The following is a 24391-nucleotide window of genomic DNA, read 5'->3' on the forward strand; positions in this document are numbered from 1 at the left end:
GCCCAGCGGCGCATGCGCAGGCGCGCGGGTCTCCGTTGAGAAGGTGCTGCGGCGGCGCCGGAGGTAGGAGGAGTCGGGCTTGGGGCCGGGAGTCTACACCCGGGAGAGCAGGTCCCACTGCTTTGGGCCTTTCCTTCTCTCCTGAAGGTGAAGAACCTTTCTCGCCCGCCGTTAAATGCGGTTAGAGGCAGGACCCGCGCTTGGGTGGAGGGGGCCAGGGCATCCTAAACGGAAGAGGGGAGGGGTACCGGATAACTATGGGGTCACGACCCGGGGGTCCGTCTGGCGATCGGGATTCGCTGTCTACCTTTATAGGCGCCAGAGTCCTTGGCAGCCCTTTTCCAGGGGACAGCCCGTGTGTCACTGGGTTGAGGGAAACGGGGGTCCGCCCGCACCTGCCCCATTCATTCTTTCCGCGTCTGTGGCACGCCTGCCGCTCTAGGTACAAAGCTGAGAAGGCACGAGTCCCCAGACGTCTGGAAACCTGCGCTCTCCTTCAGTAGATACTGATTGAGCACGTATAGAAGCACTGTTTTAGACTAGTATTTTCAGAGTCGGAGATTCAAAGCAGTGTGGAGGGCAGAATCTACTCTAGCGCCCACATCCAACCGTTTGCTTAGCCTGACGTTCCAGACGCTCGGACACGATTCTCTGCTTCTCCCTGCAGCCTTCTCTCCTGCCACTCTTTTTCGCTCCTGATTGTACCAAACTCAGCAGTTAGGTAATTCAACAGATAATTGTCTAGCACTTATTCCAAGCCCGGCACCTTGTCAGCCAAAGAGACTATGAAATAAAGATAAGCATGTGCTCCCTGAAGTTTTGAGCTTAGTAGGGGACAGATGACAAGTAAATGAACAAAAAAATATGAGGCGATGCCCTGGAACCACACTGCCTGGATTTGATCCCAGCCCTGCCACTTGAAAAGCTGTGAGAACCTGAGCCCGTTCTTTATTTTTGTGCCTGGTTCCTTGCTGTAAAGACAGGATGACAGGTGTTCCCTGGTGGCTCAGCTGCTTAAGGATCTGGCATTGTCACTGGTGTGGCTCCGGTCGCTGCTGTGGTTCGGGTTCAATCCCTGGCCCACAGACTTCCTCATGCTGCGGGTGGAACTGAAAGGAGGGATGACAATAGATTCTACCCAGCAGGGTTGTTGTATGTATTAGGCTAGACTTGTAAAACACTTGAGACTGCTGCCTGGCCATTCAGTAAGCTTTCAATAAGTCTATTACATATTATTATACCTGGTGATAAATGCCATTGAGAAAGCGATGTGCAATGATAAATAATGATATCCTCTCTGGGAGCAAAGAGGACACAGTTTATCTTTTTCCATTAGATAAAGAATGAGGGCAGGCTTCTCTAAGGAGATGGAAGATGCAAATGAGCTAGCCATGCTGAGTAGATTTTAGGCCTAGCTCTGGAAGACTAGGTGATTGATTAACTGGATTACTTGGACAGTGGAAATTGCATAGTGGCATTTGAAATGAACTTTCTGCCATTGGGTTATTCAGTGTTGATTTGTGAACTCCCCTAAACTGTGCCAGTATAAATAAGCATGCCCATAGGGACCAATCTTTGCATATGGGCAGCATACTAGTTCTGAGCCAGGACAGTTGCTGGGGTGACAGGATGGAGAAAAGCGACCTTTTTCTGATTTGGAAAAACTGGGGGCATCAGTGAAGGATGAGCCTTTTGTATCTTCCTGAGTGTTCAGGTGTCCATTCCCTCGCTCTCATTACATTGCTTGCTGATAGACCCTCTGAGTTGGAGGCCTTGGACCAGCATGGGCCTAAGAGATAGTTTTTTCTGGTTTGGGGGGTCATCTTGTTTGTGTGATGACTGTTCATAGGATTAATTTCCCAGGTTTCAGTAAAAACTATACTCTTCAAAGTTGCACACATTTTTCTGCCTGTGGAAGGAGAAGCTTTGACAGGTTTCTGGATCCCTGTCATGTTGGGGTCCCCTATAGGATGATTAGTCTGTGTTAACCAGGCTAGAGCTGAGTATTTGACAGGGGATTGTTAACCTGAAGACTTTCCCTGTACCCTACATGCTCTTGTACCTTCCTGGAAGAAATACCATAAAATGACAACATCTAATTACACCTTTTTTTTTTTTTTTTTTTCCGGCCTTAACCTGTGGAAGTTCCTGGGCCAGGGATCAAACCCAAGCCACAGCAATAACCACAGCAGTGACACTGCCAGATCCTTATCCCTTTGACCCACCAGGGAACTCCAAATTACACTTAGATGCTTTTGGTTTTCCACAGGTGAAAAATTAAACGAACACATGTGCTTTATCAATACAGAGATCTTGGCGAACCTCCTGAGCACCAAGGTCACATGTATTCTATCTCAGAGGCATCTCCTGGATGAGAGAACCTCTCAGATGTGAACTTTAATAGAGGTAAGCTTTAAACATGCTGTTTAACCCAGGTTCCACTTGAAGACATTTTATTATTTTTTAAAAATTTATTTATTTTTTTGTCTTTTTTTGCCATTTCTTGGGCCTCTCCCACGGCATATGGAGGTTCCCAGGCTAGGGATGGAATCGGAGCTGTAGCTGCCAGCCTACACTAGAGCCACAGCAACACGGGACCCGAGCCACATCTGCAGCCTACACCACAGCTCATGGCAACACCGGATCTGTTAACCCACTGAGCAAGGCCAGGGATTGAACCTGCAGCCTCATGGTTCCTAGGCGGATTCATTAACCACTGCGCCACGACGGGAACTCCTTGAAGACATTTTAAATCATCATGGAGGGTGGACACTACTTTTTGCTCAATTGTGCAAACTCTCCAGGTACCTCAGTGAGAAATATACAGAAACCATAATGAAGCTGCTGGTGTGAACGTGGCCTGGCTAAGCTCATACTCAGGGTCACTTTCTCTTCTGTGTATGCGCCCCCAGATTGACCCTTAGTCCTCTGAGGACCAGCGTGAAAGCCTTAAAACCCGTCAGAGGATGGATGATTCAGACGACGACTTTAAGGAACTCTGTGCCAGCTTCTACCAAAGGGTGAAAAAGAATGGCCCCAAGGAAGTGTCGGGGGAAAGGAGGACCCAAAAAGCCTCAAACAGCAGCCAGATAAGAAGCAAACTGAAAGGGACCAAACCAACTGCTTCCAGGAGCAAAACCCTGCAAGGCCCTGCCGAGAGGAAAACTCAGTCTGGCAGCCGGGTCCCCAGGACTCAAAAGCAAGGGGCACCCAAGCAGCCACAGAGTCAACCAGCTCCCCCTGAGAATGGGGAGGGAGGTGTGTGTGCCTCTGCTGTGCACCGAGACAGCGCGTGGAGCGCCCAGACAGGTAACCCGCCAGAACCACCGCCAGAACGTTTCCAGAGAGGAAACTGGAGGTGATGTGTCCTGTTTTAGACCAGGGGGCAGAAAATGTTCTGAAAAAAGGCCTGCTAGTAAGTTTTGTTTTGGCCTTGCAGACCGTACGGTCTCTCTCACAAACTGCTCAACGTGCTAGATGGTATGTAATGGAAGGGGTCGTGTTCCAGCAAAACTTCACGTACAAAAACAGGCAGTCAGCCCAAGGACCACAGTTTGCTGGCTCTTGTTTTAAACCATAGTCATAGAAAATATAACTCCGTGTGAATTTTCTACGTCATATGTTAGGAGCCCCCGGCTTTTTCAGTTTCCCATTGATGTTACCATCATGCATTTGACATGATTAGGCCAGCGTGAAAAGAATACTGTTTCTTTTTCTTGACTTCATCCCAAAGCGGGTAGGCTGCAGTAGGCTGGCCATTCCAGTTAGGCTGCTGAGGAGGTAGCACAGGGATGCCGTGTAGGTTTGAGTCCCAGGAGAACTTTCTGGTCTGTCTTTTCTCCTCCAAACACTTCTATTCTTTTTTTGGTTTGTCTGTTTAAAGCTGCTTTCTTCTGCTGTCCTCGGTGTATTCATCCATACGCTGAGCATACATTCTTCACGCAGAACTGAAACCTAGCCCTCCACCCACCGTACACACCAGACCTCCTGAGTTCTGTTTCTATATTTTTCTCACCTTCACTTCCTGATCTGAAATAATTTTTTTTCATGTTTTACAGTTTTATTGAAGTATAGTTGATTTACAATGTTGCAAAAATCTCTGCTGTGCCCCAGGGTGATTCATTGTCCCTGTACACACATCCGTTCTCTTTCAGGTTCCTTTCCCGATCACAGAATATCGGGTACAGTTCTCTGCGCTACACAGAAGGTCCCCATTTGCCAGTCATTCCACAGACCCCAGTGTGCATATGCCAATCCCAAACCCCCAGTCCATTCCCCCCACCCCCAAACCTGTCCGCTTTGGTAACCATAAGGTTTTCCAAAGTCTGCGTGTCTGTTTCTGTTCTGCAAATAAGTTCATTTGTATCCTTTTTTAGTTCCACATGTAGTGATTTTTTTTTTCATGTAGAAACATCTATTTGAACAAGCTGATTGGCAACTCTTGGCACATTGGTTTCAGTTTGATTTCTTGCCTGAAATAATATTTTTTACCTCTGGTCAGCATGACCCAGTGCAGTGGAGATAAAGACTCAGCTCGCAGAGAGGCTGCTGGAAGACTTTAGTCATGTTGCTGAAACCTTATAAGTCCTTCATGCCCCCTTTGAGATTCTAGCGAAAGCTAAATATGATGTCCCCCCGAAACCACCCCCAACATACCTGCAAAGCTGACATACAACTTGGGGGGCTTTGTGGATCCCCCCAGAGGTCTTCTGCAGACACCGAGTTAAAGGAGAACTTCTGACCTAGAAAGATAGGTGTTTACCATTAATATTTCTTTAATAAAAGCTTTATAGAGATGCAATTCACACTGTGTAAAACCCAACCTTTCAAGGGTGCGTTCAGTTCAGTGACTTTAGTGTATTCACAGAGTGGTGCAACCATCACCACCACCTAATTTTAGGACATTTTCACCACCTCAGAATTAAGCCCCGTGCTCATAAGCAGTCACTCCCCACTGCCCCTCCTGTCACAGATGTTTGTGACCGGTGTATTTATATCACCAGCCAGGGAGGTTGCCAACAGACAGCACTATTCATACTTGAGAGTGAAAGCTAAACTAGTCAGTAAAGGACCCCTTTGACACCTGAGGGCTAACCTTTGGCGAGGAGTCTTCGGGGTCTGGCTAGAACTGATGTGTGTGCTTGTTCTCCTTGCCAGAGGCTCCTGGCAGCAGCTCGCAGCCCCCTCCTCCCTGTCTGACTGCAATGGTGCCAAGTCCCTCCAAACCCCGGGCCGCAGAGCTGGTGCTACAGCGAATGCAGCAGTTCAAGAGAGCAGACCCCGAGCGTTTGAAACATGCCTCAGCAGGGTGCTCCCTCGAGGCCGCACCTGAGGAAGACGACCCAAAGGGCCCTCGTGAGGCGGTGACGGCGGGGAACGGTATGACCGAGTCTCCCGTCTCCCCAACCGGGACAGGCTCGCACTCTGGAGGAGGGGAGTCGGGAAGGATCCTGCGCACTGCGTGTCTCTGCCGGGGTCGGGCTCTCCGCCCGGCTCCGCCTCCACCGCTTTGCAAAGTCTGTAGAGAACAGAAGGTCCCTTGGGCCATTTCCCACTTACCTTCTTTGATGAGATACCTCTTCCTCTTTTGGGGGGATTTTAATTTTGACCTTTTTGTCTTTTCTAGGGCCTCACCCACAGCATATGGAGGTTCCCAGGCTAGGGGTCTATTTGGAGCTGTAGCCTTGGCCTACACCACAGCTATAGCAACGCAGGATCCTTAACCCACTGAGCAAGGTCAGGGATTGAACCCGCAACTTCATGGTTCCTCGTCGGATTCGTTAATCACTGAGCCATGAACAGGAACTCCTGCCACACTTTTTAAATGTCTCTATAAATAGGTGTTTCTTCTGTACCATTTGGAAGAAAGCTGTAGATATCATGACACGCTCCCCTCAATTCTCCCACATAATCACACCACCACAAACACAGCTGACTCCCTGGCACTGCCTGGTGGCCAGTCCACATGCAGTTTCCCCAGCTGTCCCCAGGAGAGCTTCCGTAGCTGCCTTCTTTCTCTTTCTGAACAAGGATTCATCACACACCGCATCCAGCTGTGGCTCGGGGTTTCTCTGGTCAGACTCCAGAACAATCCCCTTGTCTTGCTCGTTTGTTCACGACATCAACTTCTCAAAAAGTCCAGGATTGGCGTTCCCATTATGGCTCAGCAGAAACAAATCTGACTAGTATCCATGAGGGCAGGTTTGACTCCTGGCCTTGCCTAGTGGGTTAAGGATCCTGTGGTGCAGGTTGCAGATGCGGCTCGGACCCTGCGTTGCTGTGGCTGTGATGTAGGCTGGCAGCTGCAGCTCCGATTTCACCCCTATCCTGGGAACCTCCATATGCCACGGGTGCAGCCCTAAAAAGATGAAAAAGACCAGGATTGACAGAACATTGTAAATCAACTATAATGGAAAAAAAAAACTAAAAAAAAAAAAAAAAAGTCCAGGACAACTGTCCTTTAAAATTCCCACTTCCTGGGCTTACTTGTTTCCTCCTGGTGTCACGTAAGCCCTTCCTGCAGGGTAGTGCCCTGTCCTGCGTGTCCCACTGCCCAGGAGACTCACAGTGTCAGGTGGTGCTACTCTTTATCCCCTAAACAAGAGGAATCCTCCTCCCTGGTGAAAATAGAAGGAAAAGAAAGAGGAAGAAACCATATTGCCAGACCCACAGCTAGTAAATGCTCAGCCTCTTGCTGCTGTGCTTGCAGATTTTACCTCAGGATTACTGAGGATCCTCAGGTGACCCCCAAGGTTCACAGAGGCGACAGCAGTGTGACATCTGCCATGGGGTCAGTCCTCAAGCCACCAAGGGGTACAGAGGCGTCACCCAGCCAGTGCGTGAGCCCAGCACCAGGCTTCCATGCCACCCAGTTGTTCCCATAAACCTTCCCATCACACCCAGTAATACTCAGGAGAGAGAAACCACTTATTTGTGTGGTTTTTGGGGGTGAGGGGTTGTTTCTTTTTTTGATTTTTACGGCTGCACCCACAGCATATGGAGGTTCCCAGGCCAGGGGTCCAATCAGAGCTACAGCTGCTGGCCTACACCACAGCCACAGCCATGCAGGATCCAAGCCACGTCTGTGACCTGCACCACAGCTCATGGCAACGCCAGGACCTTAACCCACTGAGTGAGGCAAGGGATCGAACTCGAGACCTCATGATTCCAAGTCGGATTCATTTCCTCTGCGCCACAACAGCAACTCCCATTTATTTGTTTGTTTGTTTTTTTAATGTACATATATATATACATAGATAGGACCAAAATGCAGTATGCTGCTTTTACAAAGTTCTCAGGGCATATCCCTTGTGAGTGCCAAGGGTCTGCTCCAGCAATATCAGGTGCAACAGAGGGCCACCACAGTGGGCATGGCCACTTGGGAGCCACCTCACGATCAGAATCAGTCCATCCTCTGCTGATGCTGAGAAGAGGCCTCTGCTTTTTAATCAAGGGCGGCACCTCACTCTGAGCTGGTCGAGCTTTGAAGAGAAACCTTAATAGGCTGGTTGGGACTGGAGCCCTGCTGACCGGGAATGCCCGGGTTGCTGACTTGAGCAGAAACAGGAAGTGAAAGGCAAGTTCTTCAGGACCTCGATGCTCAGAGGCTGGTCCTGGACCAGCAGCAGCAGCTCTGCCTTGCAGGTGTCAGAATGCAGACTCTGAGGCTCCACCGAGACCCCCCAAGTGCCAGCCTGCGGACCTGCATTTTGCGAGCTTCCTGGGGGTCCTTATGCTGTTAAAGTCTGAGGACCACCTCCCTGCCCCCCCCACTGCCTAGTGTCAGGAATTCCAGACGGGGCCGCACCTGCGGCTGAGCGGTGCTGGGTCTGCCTTCCTCACGCTCCGCCTGGTGTCTGTGTTCCAAGAGGTCTGAGGAGGAGCGGTCCTCACAGGTCCCTGTGCTTCTCCACAGGGTCTGGGCCTGGGCTCCCTGCCACAGACAGCGACACTGCCGTGCCCCTGATCCTCCAGCAGGAGTTTGGGCAGGAACCGGCACCTACACGTGATGACAGCCTGGAGGACAAGGGGTTGTTCTTTTGCCAGATCTGTCAAAAGAATCTCTCGGCCATGAACGTGACACGGAGAGAGCAGCATGTGAACCGGTAGGAGCAGCCTGGCCATCACCCGTCTGTGGCCATCTCTCCCATGGTTGTGACCAGCCTCAGGCCCCTGGGCTGTGGTGGGAATCTTGAGACACCCTGGTGTGACGGCAGCACCTCAGTGTTGGTGTGAAGCTAAAATTGCTTCTTTGGAGTTCCCATCGTGGCACAGTGGAAATGAATCCGACTTGTAGCCATGAGGACGCGGGTTTGATCCCTGGCCTCACTCAGTGGGTTAAGGACCTGGCATTGCTGTGAGCCGTGGTGTGGGTCGCAGATGAGGCTCGGATATGGTTGCTGTGGCTGTGGTGCAGGCCAGCAGCTACAGCTCCCATTCAACCCCTCCATCAGGGAACTTCCATATGCTGTGAACAGTGCAGCTGTGTTACTTAGTGTATTCACAGAGTTGTGCAGCCATCACCCCCAAAATAGCAGGCCCATTAACAGGCACCCCCATTTCCCTCTTTTTCTCAGCCACTGGCAACCACTAACCTGCTGTCTGTCTCTGTGGATTTGCTTGTTCCGGACATAAGCGGACTCACAACATGTGGCCTTTTGTGTCTGGCTTCCTTCACTCAGCAGAGCGTTTTCAGGGTCCGCCCGTTCGTGCTTTCTTCCTTTGGGGGTCGGATGACACTCCACTGTCTGGAGGGGCTTCGTCTTGCTTATCCATTCACCCACTTGTGGACCTGTGGGTTGTCTCCTCCTGGATCTGCCTGAGGACCTCCTCAGCTGGTGGGGTGTCCACTCCGGAGCAGAGCTGCGGGTCACACGGTGCCTCTGATATACCCTTGCTTTCCTCAGATGCTGCTGCTAACAGAAGCCTAAGTTCAGTGTCTGAGGCGGAGGGCAGGCTGCCTGGAGGGAAGGCGCCTTGGCCCCATGCGGGTGCGATGTGGATCCAGAGCAGGATCCACCCCCGGGGGGGCGGGGCTTCTACCTTTACTGTCTTCCCCCAGGTGCCTGGACGAGGCTGAAAAGGCCCTGAGGCCGTCTGTACCTCAGGTGCCCGAGTGCCCGATCTGCGGCAAGCCGTTCCTCCGCCCGAAGAGCCGGCTCAGCCACCTGAAGCAGTGTGCCGCGAGGATGGAGGTTGGCCCGCAGCTCCTGCTCCAGGCCGTGCGGCTGCAGACAGCTCAGCCCGAGGGGGCCTCCAGCACACCAGCGCCGAGGTGAGTCAGGGGCAAAGAAGAAACGTACTCTGACTGGTTAAAAAAAGCCTGTGGAAGTGCTGGAGGCCAGCAGCTCTCTGCTTCTGAAAATGAAACATCTCAGGAGGAAACCGGGCCTAGGCTTCACAGGAACTGGGGAGGAGAGAGAGTTCCATCCTCGGAGGCTTTGAAAGGGACCCGTTGGATTGGACTGGTTTCCTCAATGTCCTTCCCCACAGGCTGAGCAGCTAGGAATTCGGCAGTTTTCCTCCCTGCGCCCACTGTGGGTGGGGGGCAGCATGGCTTCCAGCTCAGTGTAGTCCGATTTTCATACCATTAATTTAAGACTACTCAGCATAGGAGTTCCCGTCGTGGCTCAGTGGTTAACGAATCCCACTAGGAACCATAAGGTTGCGGGTTCGATCCCTGGCCTTGCTCAGTGGGTTAGGGATCCGGCGTTGCCGTGAGCTGTGGTGTAGGTCGCAGACATGGCTCAGATCCCGAGTTGCTGTGACTGTGGCCTAGGCCGGTGGCTACAGCTCCGACTGGACCCCTAGCCTGGGAACCTCCATATGCCACGGGAGCAACCCAAGAAATGGCAAAAAGACAAAAAAAAAAAAAAGATTACTCAGCACAGTTCAAGTTGGTGAGACAGAAGCTTAAGCCTTTTAAATTTGCATGAAATAAATGCTTAAGTGTTTAAATAGAAGGCCTTGCTGATAACCAGAAACAAGTGCTCTGTGTGCAAACCACGGGCACATGTGGCAGAGGGTGACTTCCCTCCACATTGCCCCTTGCACTGTGGACGCCAGAGTAGGCCCCAGTGGTACAGGGAGCAAAGTAGCACTGGCCCTGGCCTGCTGTAGGTTCGGGACTTCCTTCCTTCGTCAGCTCTCGAGGGCAAAGGTCAGGCCGAGGGCGGTGGCTGTTGGCTCCGGCCATTGCCCTGTAGGCAGGTGATTTGAATGGCGCCAGTGCTGACACTGGGGTGGGCAAGGGGCCGTTCTTAGCTGCGCACCTGTCCGTGTTTTAGCCCATCAGCATTAGCCTTGGAGAATCAGAGCATCAAGGGCTCAGATGTTACCTAAACCATTGCTGCCCTTTTGGCAGGACTAGACTGAAGCTACCTGCTCATAAAAAAAAAAAAATCTGTTTTTTAAATACCTCCAAGAAGTGAGACAAGATGTGTGTGGGTCCTTCCGGAAGGTTGTTGGAGTAGAAAACCGCAGCACGCCACCCTCACTGAGACTTTAAGCCTCGTCTAGCCGGCAGCCAGGCTGGGGTGTTTCAACTCTGGGGTGGTCAGAGCTCCCCCACCAGGGCCCATGTGCTGGTCAGAGCAGCCTGCTCACGCCTGCAGCCCTCAGCCCAGGCCCTGGCCGCCGGACCCTGAGGTGCAGCCTGCAGAGCTGCTAGCAGGGCCACCAGCAGGGCCTGATGGGGTTGGCTCCTTCCTGTCGCACAGGCTGTGGTGGTCATGCAGGGTCCCAGGAGTCTGGAGCTTAGACCCCTGAGGTGACCCCTGCGATTCTGGTGCCACCCCCAGGCCAGGGGAGCCATAGTGCTTCCCAGGAGGCCGGCCCCTCAGTGCAGGGAAGGTGGGCCTGGGTTTGTGCCCTCCCCCGTCTGCCCAGCCTCTTGGGATTCACCGTAGCCAGAAAACCCTTTAAGTAACCTCCTCCAACCCAGATGAGATGCCACACGTTGACCTCTGGGTCGGCTGACCCTGGTGGAGGCCTGGGCCCCTGCAGGACGGAGGGATCCTCGCGTGGCCGGGACTGCCTACGGGGCATCTGAGGTGTGGCTGGGCAGCCGTGGGTGGGATCCAGGGAGCTGACTGGGAGCCAGTGCTGACTCTATCAGAAGGCGGCGGCCACGTCTCGGGTGCGCCCCGGGTGTGCACCCAGGACCCAGCTGGGCAGTGTCACCTGGGAGGACCCAGACCTGCCATGTCTGGACTGCGTTGAACTTTCCGTCCAGGATCACGAGCCTATGTGAGGCGCAGAGAGAGCGCAGTGACTGAGCCCAGAGGCCGCTGATGCTTCTGTCTGCCCAGGCCACACTTATCCCCCCAGGAGAAGGGGTGCAGCTCCTTCTCATCACAGGAAGTGCTCAAACCTCTCGCCTCACTCACCTTTCCGTCTGGCTGTCTCTGAAGCCTCGGCAGTCCCCTCGGAGGTCTGAAGCGGAAGGGAGCCGCCACCAAGAAGGAGCCGCGGAAGAGGCGGAAGGTCGCTGAGCCCGAGGTGCCGTCTGAGGACCTGCTTGTGGCCATGGCTCTGTCTCGGTCCGAGATGGAGCGCGAGGCTGTGCCGGTGGCACTCAGACTGGGAAGCGCTTTTTCTGGGAAGATGAGATCGGGAGCAGGTAGGTACCCGTGTGGCCGAGAGCGGTGCCGGGGGAGCCTGGCCCCCCGGCAGCGGCTGGAGGTGCTGCTGGCGGGCTTGGTGGGGAGGACAGCTCCGTGTCGCCTGGTTATCTCTAGAGAAGAAGAGTCGCAAGAAGAAGGCGCCCGTCTCCCCACCGCAGTTGTTGCTCCAGGACGCAGAGATGGCGGGCAAGCAGCTGGAGGAGCGCGTGGCACGGCTCTTGGCGGAGGAGGAGGAGGCGGCGGCCGAGCGCGCCAGCACGCCGCCGCTTCCCGCCAGCCGGCTCTTACGGGGGCTGGAAGAGGGCAGCGGCCGTCTGCGACCGCCCGGAAGAAAGCAGAACTTTCTGTGGGAGGGCAGCGCCCTGACCGGGGCCTGGGCTCTGGAATCCTTCTACACCGAGAGCCTGGTCCCCTCCCTGGTGCCCCCAAGGCCCGCAGAGGTGCGCTTCCGCCTGGCACTCACTCGCTGGCCATCGGGGGTGGGCTCGCGGGGGAAGGGTGGCGGCTTGGGGATGGAAACCCCAGGTTTCACTGGCGGGGGAAGAAGCGTGGTTGTCGCCTAGTGTGTCGTCTGCAGCTAGACGGCTCCCCTGGTAAGAACAGGGAGGCCCGCTGGCTCCCCATGTATGTGCTCCTGGAGAGTCTGTTTAAAATGCAGAGGCCGGAGTTCCCGTTGTGGCGCAGTGGTTAACGAATCCGACTAGGAACCATGAGGTTGCAGGTTCGGTCCCTGCCCTTGCTCAGAGGGTTAACGATCCAGCGTTGCCGTGAGCTGTGGTGTAGGTCGCAGACGCGGCTCGGATCCCGCGTTGCTGTGGCTCTGGCGTAGGCCGGTGGCTACAGCTCCGATTCAACCCCTAGCCTGGGAACCTCCATATGCCGTGGGAGCGGCCCAAGAAATAGCAACAACAACAACAAAAAGAGACAAAAGACAAAAAATAAATAAATAAATAAAATAAAATGCAGAGGCCCAAGTCCTGCTCCCAGGGCTCGCACAGTCTACCTGCAACGGGGCCTGGGCACCGGGCCGGCCTGACATGGGTGGTCCAGGATCAGTACTCACCTGCTCGAAGCAATTTCGACCACACAGGAGGGACCCTTCTGCAGACGTGGAGGCCACAGACATGTCCTCTGTCATGACAGGGGAGCCTGCTGACGGGTGGTAATGGTAAAAAGCTTCCCCGGCCTGCTCTGGGCTGAGGCTGGCACCATTGGGCACACTCTCACGCTGGCTCTCTGACTTCTTTCAAAAGCTCGCACAGGAACCCACGCTGCCCCCAGTGCTGCCTGATCCACCAGAGCCGGGCCCGCGAACACCACCTGCTGTGCACAGTACCCACCCTGGGGGCCACAGCCCCAGGGACCCAGCACCCTCTGCCAGCCAGAGGGAGCACCAGGCCCTGCAGGACCTCCTGGACCTGGCAGGAGAGGGGCTGAGTGCCAGCCCGCAGCCCTGCAGTGGGGGCCCAGCTGGCACAGGAGGGGAAGCAGGTGAGACACTGGCCCTCTGGGCTCCCCTTCCTGGGATGGAGGCTGTGACAGGCCAGTCCTGGTGCCGTGACAGCCGCTCAGACCCGATGTCCCCGCTCATCCCCTGTGACGGGGAGGATGTAGGGTCTGTAGGTGCTTCCATTTTCCCTCCAAGGTGAAGGTGATTAGGTGAGTCTGCAGAGGTCCTTCAGCTTTGACCCAGGACCGGGCCTTCCACGGAGCGGGTGGGCTTGTGGTGTGTGGGCAGCTCGCCTGCGGTGCCTGTGGCCTTGGGTCAGTGGGCGATGTGATTTCCTGGTGGTTGATGTTGCCAGGAGGTGCTGTTCTTTTAAGCTGTGACTCCTTCTTTCAGGGATGGACTTGTCACCTGGCGGCCTTCCGCTGACTGGGTTTGTCCTGCCAGCCAAGGAGAAGCACGCAGAGAGGGGTGGCCAGGCTTCGGTAAGGGTGTCTGGTCCCCTGCCCCGCGGCCTTGGCTGCGGTGCTTCTCCCGTGTTCAGTGCGGCCAGCTCACTGCTAGCCTCCAGGCCCTCGCATGAGCCCACGGGTCCTCTTGATGGCCCTGGAGCTGAGCCAAGCGTGTGCCCACGGGAGCCTCCTATCCCCGGGGCTCTGCCATGAGGCCTTTGTCCCTTTTGTCATTGAACTCTGGGGGCACATTGGTACCCGGGCCCAGCAGCCTGCCCTGTCCTGGGGCCCAGGGGTACACCCCTGCCCCGAGAGGGCACCTCCTGCAGCCGGTGGCCCCGCACGCTCATCTCTGGATGCTCCGTTCCCTCGTTGAGGCCCCTTGAGGTACCCTCCCGAGGGCGAGTCCTGCACGCCTCTGGCCAACCGCCCTGTTCTGTGTCATGGCGGAGGGGCAGAAGCTAGGTTCTCCCTCGAGTGGATGTCGTCCTGTTAGGCCATCACCATCAGCCACTCTTCTCACCAAGGTCTCCCTGGAGATGTGGCACCTGTCACGGAGGGGACAGGGAGCTTGAGGCCGGCCCCACGGCCGCACGGGCTCAGGTGCCATGCGTTAGCATCAGGCTGGGCCGGTAGTCACCCTGCACACCGCCTGGCACACGAAGCACTCAGCGGCCGCTAGTGCTGTCACCCCGTTCTGGTGAGGTCGCCAGTGCCAGGCCTCTCCGCCAGCTGGGCCTCCCGTTTAGGCCAGGGAACTCGTCGTGATAGAGAATTTGAGAGGGAACAGGGTTGGCCGTTCTGAGGCTGAGCCTCTCAGAGGTGGAGCTGACGCCGGGCCTTGGGAGCAGCTTGAGGGCTTGCCGCCTGCACACCCTCAGTTGGGCACCTGCACAGCTAGGCGGGCGGCACATGGAAGTGGCTCTCCTCTCGTTTCAGCTCTCCCTCAGTTTGCTGGTGGCTGACTTTGGTGCCATGGTAAACAACCCACACCTGAGCGACGTCCAGTTTCAGACGGACAGCGGCGAGGTGCTTTATGCCCACAAGTTCGTGCTCTACGCCCGATGCCCACTTCTCATGCAGCACGTGAGTGCGTGGCCCGGCTGCCCCTCCCTCCCCTCCTCCCCTCTCCCCGCTCCCCCTCTCCCCCTGCCCCCTCTCCCCCTGCCCCTTCTCCACCTGGCCTCTCCCATCCTCCCGCCCCCTCAGCTCCCCTGATCTCATCCTCCCCCGCCCCCCACTGCTTCTTTCTCTGCTGCCATCCAGGCCATGCCTCCCTGGAGACGACACGCAGCTCTATGCGCAGATGGACCTCAGAATTGGGAGACGTCAGATTTCTTGTTCCGCTGAATAAAACTGTTTCCCCCCAGAGTTGTTTCCTTACAACGTTTGCATGATTGTAAAGTTTTTAAATCAGCCTCTCTAAGGCTGAGCTGCTGCGACATTTCTGTGCCATCTTTCATTTGACTTAAACATCACGTTGCAGGAATCCAGAAAACTGCTGTCAGTCTCATCAGAAAGTTCTCATGCCTTTGATGCATCTGTCAAGAGGGGACTCGCTGGGTTCTGGAGCATCTGTCACTGATTTGATTCTGGAGACAGGTTTTGAGGCCTAACCTGCAGAATCTGCATCCTGCAAAATGGAGCAGCACAGGCGAACGCCCGTCCTGGCTCCCAGGTCACGGCTGTCCAGTCGGGACAACTTCTGCGTGTGTTTCTCCCTCAGGTAAACAGTGACGGCTTCTTCGCCTCAGAAGACGGTGACGTGAGGGCCCAGCGTGTCCTGCTGAGTGACGTCAGCACTGAGGCCGCCTGCGTGTTCCTGCATTACCTCTACACCGCGGACGCCGCCCTGCCCCCGCGGCTGGCCCCTGACCTGAGCTCTCTGGCCCACAGGTCTGGACTGTTCTTTCCGTTTATGGCTCTGACATTAACTGACAGGGATCCTCTGGTTGATGGCCCGTGGGAGGGTCAGGGCTGGCTCCTTCCTGTCCCTTCTGACGCCAAGTGTGGGCTTGGTGGTGACCTTGAACAGGGTGTACTCACTGGAAGTCTGGCCAGAGCAGGAGAGGCGAGTCCTGGCTTCAGCTTCCTGGGCATGATGAGCGGGCAGTCCCAGCCTCAGCCTCCAAACGCTCTTGCTCCTGGGTGGTTTCGCCGCCAGAGCTGAATAGCTGCCCCTTCCCAAGTCCCAGAAAGCGGAAGTGAGGAAATGCTTGGTCTGAGTCCCATGAATTTACACCTGCTGGTTTGTCCACACCAGTATCTCAGGATGGGTGGCAGGTGGCTCAGCAGAGAAAAGGTGTTTCGACTCCTCTCGGGGCTTAAGGGCCTCTGGGGTGAAGCCGTGTTCATCCCTCAGGCACCTCCTTGGGCAGGAGGGACTCAGCCTCTGGGGCCTCAGACGTACGATCAGACCCCAGAGCTGTCGAGCGGGTGGCAGGCTGGCCGCCCCGTCTGCTCAGTCACAGTGCTTTGGGGGTCCCGTTCCGCCGCATCTCCTGCCTGTGATCCTCCCCCAGCCACGCGGGGCCTGTGCAGCAGTTAGTCACCCTCCTTAAAGGCTCACGAGTCTGTTCCTAGAACTGAGTGGCCTGGGGCGTTGCTGGGCCTGAACACAGGCACCGTCTCTGTCGGGGAGCGGGCACCAGGCCGGGTGAGTCACGGTTGCCCTCCCCGTGAGGACTCCGGCGCCATCTCTGCACAGGCGGGGTGACGTGTGCGTTTCCTGTTGCAGGTTTGGTGTGAGTGAGCTTGTCCACCTGTGCGAACAGGTGCCTGTGGGGCCGGACTCTGGGGGCGAACAGAGGAAGGAGCAGGAGGACGAGGATTGTGAGAGCAGAGGGGAGACTTTCCGGGAACTCCTGCGGTCCGTGTGGCGGGGCGAGGAGGGAGCAGAGGCTCTGTCGAAATCCGAGGGCCACGAAGAAGACGACAGAGAAGAGGTCAATGAGGAGGAGATGGAAGAAATCTATGAATTCGCAGCTACTCAGCGAATGCGGCTCCAAGCGGGGGGAGCTCCAGAGGTGGAGGAAGAAGCTGAGCAGCTGCAGGAGGATGCCCCTGATTCTGTGGGAATCCTTGGGAGCAATGAGGATAAAGAAGAGTCAGAAAACGCAGAACAAATGGCTTCATCTGGGCAAGGAAGAGATGATGCCCCAGCCCCGCGGAAGAACGTGAGAGAGGCCACACGCCTGCCTCTCGGGGACCTGGCTGCGGGCAGGGAGGAGAGAGTGGAGGCCCCAGAGGAAGGCTTGGGCCATTCCCGCTGCCCCGGCCCTGCCCAGGGCCAGGCGGACATGGGGGACAGCACCCCTCTGTGCTCAGTCGATGCTGCTGCTGCTGCTGAGCAGCCGTCTTCCTCCCCTCACGCCGACGGCCCTGACCCATCCTGGAGGACGAGCGATCGCCAGGAGGGAGACGGCTCCGTCTGGGAACGGGGGGTGGACAGTTCCCATCCCCCTGCCCACCAGCAGGCACCCCCCTTGTGCTCACACTTCGTCCCGTCACAGCCCCCTTGGGGCAGGAGTCCCCGTCGGCCACACCCTCCGCACACCAGTGCCCTGTGCCCACCAGCACCCCAGCTCCCGGGCACACCTCCCAGGGCGCCCTCCTCGAGCTCACCACCCAAGACGAGGGGGGTCAGAAGCCTCCCCCCGCCACCTGAGGACCCAGGCCGGGAAGACGAGGGATGTGAGTCCGCGTTGGAACACAGAGGTAAAGAGGTCCTGCTCTCCCCAGAAAAGTCTCCATGCCCGGACCCAACCCAGGCCAAACCTGGCTGTTCGAGTGCCAAGTCTCACGACTCTCTGTCCAGCATGGACAGGGAAGATGAGATCATCCTTTTACTGGATTCAGATGAAGAGCTGGAACTAGAGCAGACCAGAAGAATGTCAGTTTTGAAAGGACCCCCAGAAGGAAGGAAAGTTCTAGAAGTCAGCACCAAGTCCTCCGAGCTATTTCCCATCATTGATGTTGATGAGGATCAGGAACCTTCCCAAAGCCCCCCCGGGAGAGAGGCCACACTGCAGTGGGAGGTGGAGGGGCTGCTGGGGAACCGGGGCTCAGTGGGGGGCAGAAGGACCCCGCAGCTGTTCGGTGACCCCCAGAGCAGCAGCGACGAGGACAGCACCACGGACTCCTCGTGGCTGGTGCCTGCCACGCCGCTGGCCAGCAAGAGCCGAGACTGTTCCTCACAAACCCGGATCACGGGCCTCAGATCCAGGCCTTCAGCAGACCCAACAGCTCGGCCCAAGCCCAGCGCCCGCGCGGAGAACAGGCGTGACCTAGAAGCCACGCCGAAGTTTTCTGTCATCGTGCCCCAGACGTCGTCCTCACGCCTCGGCCCAGTCGCTCCCGGAAGCCCTGGCAGCAGAAGGCAGGTCTGCAGAAGCCTGTCCAGTCCCCACCCCCGACATCACCAGCCCTTTTCTCCTCTGGCTCCCTGTCCCCTCGCGGGAGGCCTCGCTGATGTCACCGGGCGGTTCCAGAGGAGCCTGCCACCTGTACCCAGCCCGGCGGGTCAGGCCTCAGCCAGTGAAGTGGTGGAGGTTGAGGACAGTGACGATGAGCAGGAGGTGGCCTCCCGGCAGGTGAACAGCAGCCCCCTGCTGGAGCACGACCCCCCAATGCCAGCGGATGACTGGTGTTGGCATGTCGAGCCCCTGTCCCCAATTCCGATTGACCACCTGAACCTCGAGCGGACCGGCCCGCTGAGCACCAGCAGCCCCAGCAGTTGGGCAGGGGGGGCCCCGGACAGCCGTGGCTGCCACTCTCCGGCGGCACCGATGGCCACCCCCCCGCTCCGCACTGGAAGCCACACTGGCCAAAGGAAGTCTCACGAGAAGTCCCCTGGGGCCGGCTCCCCTGGGGGCAGCAGGCTGAGCTTTCTGAATTCAGCTCTGTGGGACGACTGGGACGGAGAAGAACAGAAGTCCCCACAGGGCCTTCCTCTGACCCAGCCGCCGCCCAGCAAATTGTGGGAGTTGCAGACGCCAAGTGAGTAGCAGGAGGGCCTCTGTCTCTGGGAGGGTCGTAAGGGCCGACGATGCAGGAGGGCCTGCTGGCTGCGGCGAGCCCTCCCCCTGCCCACCTGGCCCCTCACCACGGCCGGGAGGTTGCCTGGGATCAGACAGACAGCTCTCGGTCAGTAAGTCAGGGCTCCCCAAGCCCGCCCGCACCCTGCGGCTCGCCCAGCACTGGCTCAGGCTCCCCGAGAACCGACCCAGCCCCGAGCGGCTGTGACAGGCCCCTCTGGTGCATGGGAAGAGCAGGCACACGCGGTTCCTCCAAAAGCCAAACGTGGAATGGCCGTGATTCCCAGGCGGTTCCACTCCTACCCACACACACACTCCAAGGGACTGAGAGCAGGACCCAGGCTGGTTCTGCGCCAGAATGTTCACAGCGCAGTCAGTCAAGAGGCGGAAACAACCCACACGTCCATCGGCTGGTAAGTGAAGCGCGGTCTGTGCACACGGTGGACTCGTTCCGCTTCAGGAGGAGGAAGCAGTGACACAGCTACAGCGTAGGTGAATCGAAAACATGACTCGCAGTGAACAAAGCCAGACGCAAAGGCCCCACACGGCGCCATTCCTTATGTGCAACGTCCAGGTAGACACGTCTATAGAGACACGAAGGAGAGAAGTGACTGCCAAGGGCAAGGCGGGAGGAGGACCGGGAGTGCCTTGGGTGTCACGGAGCTTCCCCTGGGTGTGGAGTTTCCTCTGGGGGATGAAACTACGGAGGTGCTGGGTGCAGAGCACTGAGTGAGCAGCGTTGTGAGTGCTACGGAACTGTTCACTTTCAGGTTGTTAATGTGAATTTCATCTCAATTAAAAAAAAGTTCCCCTTGTGGTTCAGCAGGTTCCTTAACCCAACTAGTATCCTTGAGGACGAGGGTTCAATCCCTGGCCTCGCTCAGTGGGTTAAGGATCCAGCGTTGCTGCAAGCTATGGCGTGGGTCATAGATGCAGCATGGATCCTGCCTGGCTGTGGCCTAGGCCAGCAGCTGCAGCTCCAATTCAACCCCTAGCCTGGGAACTTCCATATGCTGCAGGTGCAGCAGTAAAAGAAAGAAGAAAACAGATGTGGCCAGTGTGGGAGGTCTGCATGCAGCTCATCCTTCCTTACCCGCCCCCGTGGTAGAGAGAAACCGCTCCCGGGTCAGTTCAGCCACAGGGAGAATCAGGACCCCCGGGCCTGGTACCCGCCCCTTGAGATGCTGCTGCCTACGGCCAAGCAGAAGGGGAAGGGTGACACTGAGCAGTGGCTAGTGACAGGGAAGCATTTGCTTGTGATCACGGATCTGCCTATTACCTCTCCTTTCATTTTCTCCCAAAATCTTAGACCAACTGGGCATCACTGACCAGTGCATTCAAAATTAGAATCGCCTGGAGAGCTACTGCTTTTTTTTTTTTCGGTCTTTAGGGCTGCACCTGTGGCATATGGAGGTTCCCAGGCTAGGAGTTGAATCAGAGCCGCAGCTGCTGGTCTACACCACAGCCACAGCGACTAGGGATCCAAGCCGCATTTTCAACCTGCACCACAGTTCACAGCAATGCCAGATCCTTAACCCACTGAGCAAGGTCAGGGATCAAACCAGCGTCCTCATGGATGCTAGTCAGATTCGTTTCCACTGAGCCACGACGGGAACTCCCTGGAGAGCTTCTTAAAACACACATGGCTGGGCTCTACCCCGGTGTAACCAAGAATTTGCATTTCTAACGGATTCCCAGGTGGGGTGTGAGAACCACTGCAGGAGACCTAAGATCAGGGCCTCAGAGTCTGAGGGGAGACTCATGGGGATGACAAACTGAAATTATGGGAAGAATCTTGGGCATTTTTCAGGTGACAGAGCCTGCTGTCTTCATTATTGTCTCAAAGGACGCCAGATTCATAAAAAGGAAAAGAACCAAAGTCTGTATATACCTAACGTGTCGCATTTGTCTTCAAAACACTGATTTTTTAAAACAGTAACAGCACTGAGATGTTACTCACATACCATAACATTCAGCCTTTCAAATGTACAATTCAGCAGGTTCTTAGTACAGTATTCTGCAGCTGTCACCGCTAATTCTGGGATGGTTCCATCACCCCCAGAGAAACCCCATAGCCATCAGCAGTCGCCCCCACTGCCCCTTCACCCCCGCCCCTGGCAGCCGCTAGCCGGCTCTCGAGTGCATCACAGCAGTGTCAGCCTGCAGGAGCCCGAGGCCCTACTGTGTGCCGCGTGATGCGTTCCGACAGGAAGACACGGTTCCAGAGTCAGATGATGAGGGGTGGACATCACTGCCCTCCGGGAGCAAGTGCAGCGTGTGCCTGGTGACAATGTCAGGGTCACAAGAAGCCAAGTCAGGTCCCTTGTGCTGAAATCTGTGTTCCTTTTGTTCTACCCAGAAGGTGCTAATCAGAAGAACTTGCCCCCGAAAGTGCCCATAACCCCACTGCCAAGGTATTCCCTCATGGAGACCCCAGAGCTGAGGAAAGAACTGGATAGGTTGGTATTACCCTGGAAAGTCTGCTCGTAAGTGGACCCTCACCCTGCACACATGTGCCAGGCTTAGCAAGGCCGGCCCAGAAGGATCGCCCCAGGGTGCCACCCTGAGCTCTGGTGGCAGGAGCCAGGGCGCCGTGTGACTGCCAGCCCTCCATATCCTGTTCCCCAAATGACCCAGGACCCAGCCAAGAAAGGACACCCCCAGGTCACCCATCAGGTGACAGGTGTCCTCGTGCCAGGGGACAGGGATGGGACACTTGCCCTAACAGTCTAGTGTGGAGCCCTGATTCTGTAAATGAACATCAAAACTACCACATTCCCCGGACTGCTCTGTCCGCCTCGGGCACTGGGGAAGTCTGGCCACCGGCACCATCGGAAATGGAGAATGGCCCTTCTGGAATATTCCCGAGTCAGCTCAGAGGGCACGTGGGACACTGACCTCTGAAGGCTCCTAAGTCAGGCACTGAAGATCCATTTACACAAAGCCATTTAGTTTAATTGGTTGCTGTTTGCTCTTTGCTCAAGTTCGTCTGTCTTCCCGTTCAGATTTGGGGTCCGCCCTCTGCCCAAACGCCAGATGGTTCTGAAACTGAAGGAGATATTCCAGTACACTCACCAGACGCTGCCGTCAGACTCCGAGGACGAGGGCCAGTCCTCGCGGGTGCCCTTGGAAGCTCCCTGCAGCCAGACTCTCACCACTAGGACCTCCAAGGCTTCTGGGGTAGCTGGCAACACCCCACTGGAGGCCACTTCTGGCCCCATCCCCCAAAGATCCAAGGGACCAGCTAAGACCAAGGGCCTCCAACATCCAAAGCAGCAGCCCGGTGGCAGCGTGCCCGGCCTGAGCATGTCACCAGCCAAGGAGGGGCCTCTAGGCCCTGATAGTGATGCCCAGCTCCCAGCCTCTCAGGAATCCACAGCCAGCTCCGTGGACAGCAGTGACAGCTCCTGCCGCTCACAAAGGTACCCCCATGGAAGGACAGGGCCAGTGGCTTCGTAGGTCCTCCTGCCTGAAAGTTGGCCTAAGTGAGGCCTGAAGTTCCATGTTCAGCAATCCCAGTGGCCTTCTGGGTTTGGACAGGAACCCAGGTGGGGTTAAAGGGCAGCCCCCATGGGCCTCCCTCACCCTCGCCCACGGGGCGCTCTCTCACGTGGGGCCAGCCTGCCATGCTGCCCTCGGCAGGAGATTCCGGCTGAGGGCGCTGTCCTGCTCAGGCTGGTGGCTGGAGTGCGGGGCACACAGCTGCTGGGCTCACAGGGACACGCCCTTCCCCCCCGCAGAGGTGCCTGGTCTCAGGTAGGGGCTGGAGAGAAGGGGGTCACGAGATGTTTCCGTCTGGTTCTTTGCAGTTCTTCCTGTGAGTCTGGGGCAGCTCTGGAGTCTGCAGGAGACGAGGAGAATGAGGAGGGGGTCAGTGCTTCTCAGGCGGCTGACCAGGCAGCGGCCACGGAGGAGGCGGTGAGGCGATGCATCCGCTCCAGGCCGGCCCTCTACCGCAAGGTCCTGCTGTACCAGCCCTTCGAGCTGGCGGAGCTGCAGGCCGAGCTGAAGCAGCAGGGCATTCGCGTAGCCACGGGGAAGCTGCTGGACTTCCTGGACGCCCACTGCATCACTTTCACCACGGCCGCCGCCCGCAAAGAGAAGCTTGGGAGGAAGAGACGGCAGCCTCTGGGCAAGAAGAGGGGGCGCAGAGCCGGCCAGCCCGGGCCCCCCTCCACTCCCCCGGCCGTCAGCAGCCCGCAAGGGTCTGCACCCTCTCAGTGAGCCAGGCCCCTGCGGGGCTCTGGGCCCTAGGACCACACCCGCTGCCACTGGGGGACAGCATGGACCTGGGTGGGCTTCCTCTCAACTCCCTTTCCCAAAGTGGCCTGGGGAGCATGTTGCCCGCTGGATTCAGAGCCCCCGGCCCCTCCCTCCATCAGTGCCCACAGCTCGTCTGCTTTTAACCCGTGGGGCCCCGTGTGTTTCAGGAGGGTGCTGGGCCGCCAGCTGGCCAGGCGGGGCGGGATTCGGCCGCATCTCAGAACTCTGTCCACCAGTCACCTGTGTCTGTGTTCTGAGACGGACATCTGGTCCAGCCTGCCCACCCGTGTTCTTCCCGGCACTTGGGCTGCAAGCCCAGCCTCCACCAGCAGCCCAGGTGTCCATAGACCCCGCACTGCCAGGCCCCAGGTGCTCCGCTGGCCCAGCTGTTCTGCCCGGGTACCTGTCATCGTCACCAGCAGTCTGCAAACTGGACAGTACAGAATGCTCAGCACGGCTCTGAAGCCCCCAAAATAAGTAAGTTCTTCGTTAACTGGTGTGGGTTGCAGGTGCCTGTGCAGCACAGGTAAGGGCCAGAAAGGAAGAAATTTTGGGTCTCTGCGTCCTTGTGAATGTGTTGTGTTTTAAATACAGTGCAGTCCGTTTTATATGATGTGCAATAAAAACCAAAAGCCTTTATAAAAACCTTCTAGATGCTACCCTCTAGAATAACAATGAGGGAAACAAGCCACGGGGAGGGGACCCACAGCTCCCCTCGGCCCCCACAGCTCCCCTCGGCCCCCACACCAAGTCTGCAGAAGTCCTGCTGCTCCTCCTTCCTCTGGTTTGTAGAGGACAGATGTCCATTCATTCCTTCACCCACACGTCCGTCCACCCACACAGCCTCAGTGACGAGCCCTCGCCGGGCGCCGAGCCCCCTCTGCACTCTGGGAGAGGCCCAAGGCCGAGCAGCATTACCTGGGTGTGTTACCTGCAGGCCAGGCCACCCACCCCCACAGAGGCAGAATCTGCATTTTAACAGGACGAGTCTGGGAAGCCTGCGCTGGGCCCTGTGGAGAGAAAGTAGGGACAGGCCAGTGCTTCCTGTTGTCCAGCGGAGCAGACGGCCCAGCCTGGCCTGGCCTGTGCCAGCTGCGAGGGTCAGTGCTCAAGGGGGCCAGAGGGACAGCTTTCCTGGAAGAGCGGGTTTTTGGGGAGTTCCTGTTGTGGCTCAGCAGGTTACAAACCCAACTCGTGTCAGGATGTGGATGTGGATTTGATCCCTGGCCTCGCTCAGAGGGTTAAGGATCCAGCATTGGTGTTGCCGCGAGCTGTGGTGTAGGTCGAAGATGTGGCTTGGATCCCACATTGCTGTGGCTATGGTATAGACCAGCAGCTGCAGCTTCAATTCGACACCTAGCCTGGGAACTTGCATATGCGTGAGTGCAGCCCCACAAAGCGAAAAAGAAAAAAGAGGGGGTTTGTGAGGCCTCGAGTGTGCAGCACCCAGGGAGGTGAAATGGGGCTTCCTGAACTTGTGTGTCCCGGTTCCTGACCTGGAGGGAACCTGGCCCTCCCTGTGTGCTGCCCAGCGGGAGCCAGGACTCGGGTCACACTCTAAGACAGATG

The 24391-nt window shown here is 56.8% G+C and overlaps 1 protein-coding gene and 1 long non-coding RNA gene across 9 annotated transcripts in view; one reads left to right on the forward strand and one right to left on the reverse strand.

Moving 5' to 3' along the window:
- On the forward strand, positions 1-22783 carry SLX4 (SLX4 structure-specific endonuclease subunit). 5 transcript variants are annotated; one of them, XM_047780687.1, is made up of 16 exons: positions 24-63; positions 2309-2406; positions 2913-3309; positions 5158-5379; positions 7916-8105; positions 9062-9274; positions 11412-11620; positions 11739-12064; positions 12878-13115; positions 13468-13556; positions 14463-14609; positions 15250-15419; positions 16261-18521; positions 20919-21018; positions 21565-21981; positions 22369-22783. In XM_047780687.1, the coding sequence occupies exons 3-16, from the start codon at positions 2967-2969 to the stop codon at positions 22781-22783; spliced, it is 5340 nt and encodes a 1779-aa protein (XP_047636643.1). In that variant the 5' UTR covers positions 24-63; positions 2309-2406; positions 2913-2966. The 5 variants fall into 5 exon arrangements, with proteins under 5 accessions (XP_047636644.1, XP_047636643.1, XP_047636647.1 ...); XM_047780688.1 differs by lacking the exon at positions 2309-2406 and having other exon boundaries at positions 1-63; XM_047780691.1 differs by lacking the exons at positions 20919-21018; positions 22369-22783 and having other exon boundaries at positions 21565-21746.
- Positions 21782-24391, reverse strand: part of LOC125127536 (uncharacterized) — a 22166-nt gene continuing 19556 nt past the window's right edge. For 3 of the 4 annotated variants that reach the window (XR_007134957.1, XR_007134959.1, XR_007134958.1), the window contains exon 6: positions 23461-23832. This is a non-coding gene — a long non-coding RNA (uncharacterized LOC125127536). Of the gene's footprint in view, positions 22029-22169; positions 23833-24391 lie in introns of those variants that run through there. The other variant, XR_007134960.1, reaches the window with a different exon arrangement.

The sequence above is a fragment of the Phacochoerus africanus genome, chromosome 5 (assembly GCF_016906955.1).
Source record: "Phacochoerus africanus isolate WHEZ1 chromosome 5, ROS_Pafr_v1, whole genome shotgun sequence".
Classification (NCBI taxonomy): Eukaryota; Metazoa; Chordata; class Mammalia; order Artiodactyla; family Suidae; genus Phacochoerus; species Phacochoerus africanus.

Excerpts from the sequence above, each read along its gene's own strand:
- SLX4 (XM_047780688.1), top strand. The coding sequence starts at position 2,967 with ATGGATGATTCAGACGACGACTTTAAGGAACTCTGTGCCAGCTTCTAC. Across the intron at positions 13,116-13,467 it reads TGGCACAGGAGGGGAAGCAG|GGATGGACTTGTCACCTGGC; the intron begins GTGAGACACTGG and ends TCCTTCTTTCAG. Across the intron at positions 13,557-14,462 it reads AGAGGGGTGGCCAGGCTTCG|CTCTCCCTCAGTTTGCTGGT; the intron begins GTAAGGGTGTCT and ends CTCTCGTTTCAG.